General features: G+C 40.9%; 1 protein-coding gene across 1 annotated transcript in view; it reads right to left on the bottom strand.

The window, feature by feature from the left end:
• The window catches only part of LOC118341777 (solute carrier family 25 member 36-A-like), a gene marked incomplete at its 3' end in the record, with an annotated part of 9,979 nt that extends 3,911 nt beyond the window's left edge, over positions 1-6,068 (bottom strand). The window contains 3 exon segments of the mRNA XM_035680152.1: positions 906-983; positions 3,745-3,909; positions 5,604-6,068. Coding sequence (XP_035536045.1) covers positions 906-983; positions 3,745-3,909; positions 5,604-5,644 — 284 coding nt within the window.
• Positions 6,069-6,922: the final 854 nt, after the last annotated feature.

Raw genomic sequence — 6,922 nt, forward strand, 5'->3', positions numbered from 1 at the left:
TCTGTTGTGGAAAAGGTCTATTCACAGCAGCTACCAGCTGATTTGTTTTGTTGTAGCAACATGACCTTTCTCTATCTTTTTTTATGTGTCTAGCTACTTTTTTCCCCAAGTGTGGAATGAGGGCCGCAGCCTAACAGGGCTGCTACCATGGCTGCAGACTTCGAGTCTTATTTTCTCTATTATTCAATGAGTCATTTGGTCCATAAAGTGTCAGAAAATGGTGAAAAATGTTGACGAGTGCTTCCTAAAGGTCAAGTGATGTCCTCAAATGTCTACAACCAAAAGATATTCAGTCACATTTTGATAGAAGCTGAAATCAAAGAGTTATGACATTCTGTCTTTAAAAAATGACTCAAAACAATTAATCGGTTATTAAAATAGTTGGCGATCAATTTATTGGTTGATAACCAATTCATGATGATTAATTGTTGCAACTCTAGTCATTACTGAAAAATAATGACATCAAAATAATATTCAGAAATGTAGATCTTAATCGACTAATTGGTTATAATGTGCAAAAGAAGGTAAAAAGAAAGTCCAACATGATGTCTTAAAGACGCTTGTCTTTAATTCATCCAAAACCCAAATATTTTCAGTTTATTTTAAAGAATTTTGCTTGAAAACGTAGCAAAAAAGAATCGATTATTTGAAAAATTTCTGATTCACTTTCTGTAGTATATTTTGTTCAAATTACCATTTTCAGTACTAAACAGAAGAAATCATTCTGTGTTACTGTCTTCCTTGTGCAGAGGAATATTGACACTGGAGACACAATTTGTCAATTTCCATTTCCATCACGACTTTTACTATTAATTGACTGAGAATCTCTTTACTTTAAGATAGCATTAATAGCGTCACTGTCTTTCAAGTCAAACATAGCTAAGCATATGAAGATGACAGCTTACCTGGAAGGTGCCACACCCACCAAGTTTGGCCCCAAGCCCCTGAAGAGAGAACGAGGTCCTTCCTTCTCCAAAATCAACCTGAATCCGAAACACACAAACACAGAGAAAAATGAACATTAGGATTCTACCACCAAGAACACATACACGCTTTAGGGTATTACTTCTTACTGGCGAATACACTACTTTTCTACCAGTTTTATCCAATTTCTCTTGGTCTAACAATGTATGGTTTAAATTCCAATCATAATCCCAAAGATAACGGGCAACAATTCATCTTGGTGAATGTAATGTCAGTCTATTAAACACTCAGGTCCAGAGCAGGATGCTTTAAAAAGTACTAACCCAATTGTCGTGCAGTTTGGTATGGATATTTAAAGCTTCCCTGTGGACTTTTCCACTATTTTTCACTCTGGAGCAATGTGGTCACCACTTTGTTCTCTAGGATGCGCATGGAGACGCACATGCTATGTGCATATACACGGGTGATGCGATACCATTGACAGTGTATATAATGGACAGAGCTTCCGGGTCTGTGACGTGAAGCCAACGCAGAAGTTTCTTAAACCTGCATTCTAGGTAATGGCCAGCAGGGGGAGCTCCATTGGCTGCAATAAAAAATGCATGCACTCTTAAGGAGAAATTACCCGACTGCTCACTTGATTTAGTAGCTAGTTTTAAGTCTTCTTCCATGCAGCATGATGTTCAGTAAATTATGGTCCAATTTAGAGTAAAGGCGTGGCTACCTTATGACTGACAGGTCATTCTATCCAGCAGTGTACGAAACTCAGATCCAACTGTCAAACTAGGAAGTGCTGATCAGATATGGATCCAGATTCTGAAACATATTTCAGTGTACTGTTTAGCTGTAATACGAGATTGTGTGTGACCATTGTTTCCTGCAACAGTAATGCCAAACTACAGGCTTCAATACTACCTTTTGGGGACCCTGATTTTTCCTCTTGCACCACCATCAAGCCAAAGTTTGACCATCTGTGCAAGTAATATTAAAATGTAATGGGGAGGTTGCCATGATATCTAATGGACATTCATTCATTCACTCATTTCATTCTGCCAACAGAAAAAAAATCTTACTCTTTCCTGTCCACCCACTTTCAGGAGGAACTTTAGCCTACATTCAAAGCCTTAAAACTAGCAGGGATCTAAGAATAGAAAAACTGTAAGTAGTCAGATATTCCTTCCATCACATTTGTATTGTGGGGTGTATTGAGCACAACAAGATCTCGGGACACAAGTTTACTTTAGATTTGAATATTAAGACTGCATTAGATAAAATAATGAGTTGTAACTTTAAATAAATACGACATAGGCAAGCCTTGCATAATGATGAACAAACATCTAAGATATATAATAAGCCAGTTTCCTAGGAATATGCAAAAGTTGTCCAGTTTAGCAACTGAAGCATGTCAAAAAAACCAGGGATTATACTGCCAGCCTACGGAGCAAAGCTTCTACTGCTACAGTGCACTTCATTTAAATGTGGACTGGTTCAGTGAATTTGAGAAGTGGCATGGTGCCATCAAACACAGTTTTTCCAGAGGCTCTGAGCAGCCTGAACATGACCTCTTTAGAAGAGACCAGGCCGTTCTCTTCCTTATGGAGCGGATCTAATTTCCTTCAATATCACAATTGGCAATCGACCCAAATCAAAGAGATACTTTACTAAGTGGAGAAAAAAATAGGAAAAGGCCTGACATAGCAGACAGACAACAGTCTTGAGGAATCAAAAATGTAGGAATACCTCCCAAGATAATCAAGTAATAGTTGGATTTGTAATCAGATTTCCTGCTTGGCTAAAATAACTGATGTTTGCTCTGTGTATAGTTTTCCCAAAGGGTGAGGAGTTGGGTTTCAGGGAGCGGTTGGCCTTGCCAGGGGGACAGCAGCCAGGCCAAACAACAAAGCAACATGGTGCCTGCTGAGGAAGGCAAATGTGGAGGGGAGAAACAGTTAGCCACATACATGAACACCTCCAATCATCCTGGTTTCAACCTCAAACAACCACCATAAGTGATCAGGTTTTACTGAGAAGAATGTTTGGGCTGAGCTCCTCCACCACACAAACACACACACAGTGGACAGTGGAGCAGAAGGGCAGCTAATGAGAGAATGGACTCAGGTTAAGTAGAAGATATTACTCAAGTTAATGACAACTAGTCTTGTTACTGTAAGTGCAATAACACCTTTAAGTGTAAAAGCAAATAAGAGTAATCTATTACACCTGCTAAGCTAATTGCAAACTGTTAGGAACAAGCTAAACTGTAAGCTGACTAACTGTTTTGCCTAATATGCCATGTAAGATTGAGCAAAGTCTTGTAGACTTTCTGGTGTAGGAATAGAATGTCTCACTCAACTCACAAATTGATACAAATCACGATACTGAGTTCATATTATCATTTTCTCTTTGTGATTTTTATTTCTGAGGCAGTGTATAAACTGTGTAAAAGAAGGCATTTTTTGTCCTTTTGAATATATCTGTACCCAGATTTAACTGTGTTTTGATGTGAGTAATATTATAAATACGATTTGTTCCCAGCAAGATATCACTGAGTTTATATCATTATTTTGCTGTTGTAAACATTGCTGTTGCTGCTCTCGAAACTAAATTGTGTTATATTGAGATATAAATAGATACATTTTAAATAACAAAAAATCTATCAATTATTCTTCAGTAATAAAAAAGAAGAGATAAGAGTATCAATAAAGTAACAGACTGATAAAGAGTATTGATGAGTGCACAAGTATCAATAAAATGTCAACAACACTCATCCCTAGAGGTAAGATACAGCAGTCTGATAGATTAATGATGTTGGGTACCCACTTGAGGAAGTGCAGGGGGCCTGGCGGGGACACGCGGGCCACACTGGCCCCGTTGACAGTGCTGAGCTGAACCTCAGACACATAGAGGGTGATGGTGGATGACTGCAGACGGGTCTTCACGACTTCCAGTGGACAAGTCAATATGGCTCCAACCGTGCCCCCACATCTGGCAGAAAGAGACAGACAGAGATGGAAAAGGTGAAGGAAACAGAATGTCAAAGGTGTGCACAGTCTTAATTTTTCTTGCATAAATAAAGGAGTCAAGGACGCGGTTGTGGGAATTTGAACGATCCCTGGCACGCAGACAAGAAACAGCACAATGTGGGAACAGACAGCTAGTCAGGAATGCTTTTGTGTTTCTTGGGGGAATAACAGCGAGCTTCTGTCCAGTGCCACACCACATTCCAAACTCACATATGTATATTTTAATATAAGAATGAACCAAACAGGAATCAACCGCAAATAGTTTTGCTTTGTTGTGTTGTTGAGATTCTCATTTGGCTGTCTTTTATTAAAAAACCACTTAACTGACAAAGCGAATAATAACCATTGGAAGTTTTCACATCTACACAGACCTTAAGACAAGCATAACCTGACGCCTTCTACAAATACCTGGACTATGGGTTTATGTCCAGCTCAGGTATGTCAGGAAAGTAATCTGCTCCGATAACAAATATAAGGACGACTGATAAGAGAGAACACAAAAACAATATCTACATGGACTACATAAATAAAGTGAACCTGACTGGACTGCATGGGCAGGGCAGGGCCAGACGAGAGGATATCAAAAGCAATAGCGACAGCAGTTATCTTTAGTTAGGGTTAATTTTCAATCAGCACCAAAGCAGAATGAGTGTGTCCTGCCAACATACATTTTGGCAGAGGTAAGCTGATGGGTGTCAGGCAGCTTCTGTGAAAACCAAAGAAAACGCCAAACACTGGCATAGGGACAGCACGCATGGACGACGATGGGATTGGTCCCACATAGATTAAATGTGACGTTTTTTTATGTTTAGGCTCATACAACTAGAAAAAGAATTATTTGTGATCATTGTGGACATTCTCTAGCAGGACGGAGGACACAATGATTCAGAGTTTTTCCTAATTTTGCTTTGGGTCTGTCAAAACACATACATGTCGCGCATCTCATTTTTCTTATCTTGTGTGCACGGTCTAACACGAATTGTGGAACCACCGCCTGTTTGTAGCTGTTTCAGGCTGACATTCATTCAGATTGAAGCACAATTCGTCAGGTGTTTTTTTTTTTTAGCACCCAGTGTTGGCAGACCAGTATTACAGAAAAGACTAGACTGCACTCCACTGTGACACACTTTAGATGTTGCATCAGTCACATCCGAGCACACATGTCTGTCTGTTGCCTCTAAACACTGTTTTCTGAGTGACTTTTAGTGGCAGTCTGCCCACGTTTGTTTTGGTGCAGCAGCGTTATGGCCGACGCACAGATGACACCGACAGTAGGATCAATATAAACCTAATAGACGACTATACACGGACGTAGACTTTATGTTACGTAGAAATGTCCCAGCTGCTACGGAGACCCAGTGAATACACAACACACCTCCACAAGCCAGCCATTTCATTCACACACACACTGAAATGTCATTGTAACTTGTGACATTGAGCGCTACTCCTACGGGTACACATGCATGGACACGATTGGTTAGCTGACATCTGACACGCTGATGCTAACGCGGATCTCCATGTTAACATTATGCCACGAACCAAACCCCCCCCAACACCATTAGCGCACCAACACAAACACCCCACTATGTGCAGCTACACACGCTAGCAACGACAGTTAGCCGTGTGCTAGCTAGCTCAGCATGAGAACATACTCACCCTCCAGCAAACAGATGAACTAAGGTATCTCTTTGACTCATTATGTATCATATTCGGGAACCGTCCACGGGGCACCACACGGGGACAATGGGAGCGGACGTGAAGAAGCAGGGGGGGGAACAACCCCCAAACCTAGCGAGCAAATGGCACTCAGTACGTCTGTGTTGTGGTGGAGGTCAGTTGCGTGGAAAAAACGAGGGTATATAACTGCTAACTAAGCTAGCTCACGTTAGCTACCAGAGCTAACGTGTTTCCGGTGGTAAAGGTCGCTGTCAGAGCGTCAGGTTTGCGTCTCCTTCTTTTGAAGCGGATAATGCTTCACCATAGTGTGAGTGTCTTTAATATTGGTGAGTTATCCCAGTCTCATTTCCAGGCAGTAATAACAGCGGCTGTGGAGACGGCTCGGCCTCATTCACGTTGACGTGCCCTGCCTCTCTCTGAAAGCCCTGCGGGTCAGGTCGCAATGTTTATCGTCGAATGGGAAGCCGCAAAACAGAGGCGGTGATTGGCTGAGCTGTCCCTTAAACCCACCCAGTCACTACTCTTTCACGTGATATCGCTTTTATTTTGAAAGGCGGAGATCATCACTCGGTTAGGAGTGAGGTCAACTGATGTAACGCTGGGGTACAAGAAACACTAACTTTTCTTGGGTAGGGTACAGTACACAATTAGTCCGAATTTTGCATATTTTGTAACAAGGCCATACATTCATGAATATCATGGATAAAAAATGTAATATATTGCCCAGTGGTCCTGGGACCAAACCCTTCAGTAGGGTTGTAGGGGGTCCCCAACAATAGGAGGAATAGAATATTTGAACTTTTATTAAAAACAAATTGCAAGTTGTAATAGAGTTGCATAGAGTTGACACCTAGTTTTGTTTTCCATAGCCTATTGGTCACCAGATCGGACTCTACAGTAGGTGAATAACAGAAGCTGAATATAACTTACCAGTCAGCATTCCTATTAGGCTGATTTTCATTGTGCCCTGAGCAAAGGTGTGTTATCACATACCAGTTTGTGGATGCTACACGATCCAGTTGCAGTCATACTGTCAAATCTCTGTGAGTTCAGTGGTGTAGGTGGTTACAGATATCTACGCACTAACCTCTCCAATGGAACTATGTTATGTAACACTACTGGACTTGGAAGGAATCATTAAGTTTTTAAAAGAAAGGACCGATTGTTGCAGCCTGTAAATAGCCCTAAGCTTATGTATGACACACATGATATGATGAATTTAGACACTGGAAAAGAAAATGTTGCTACCCACAGACTGATTTGTTCTCAAGCCATTTTGGTATATATGACCTAAATAT

This window comes from Morone saxatilis, unplaced genomic scaffold (assembly GCF_004916995.1).
Source record: "Morone saxatilis isolate NCDOM2014 unplaced genomic scaffold, NCSU_SB_2.0 Contig8, whole genome shotgun sequence".
Classification (NCBI taxonomy): Eukaryota; Metazoa; Chordata; class Actinopteri; family Moronidae; genus Morone; species Morone saxatilis.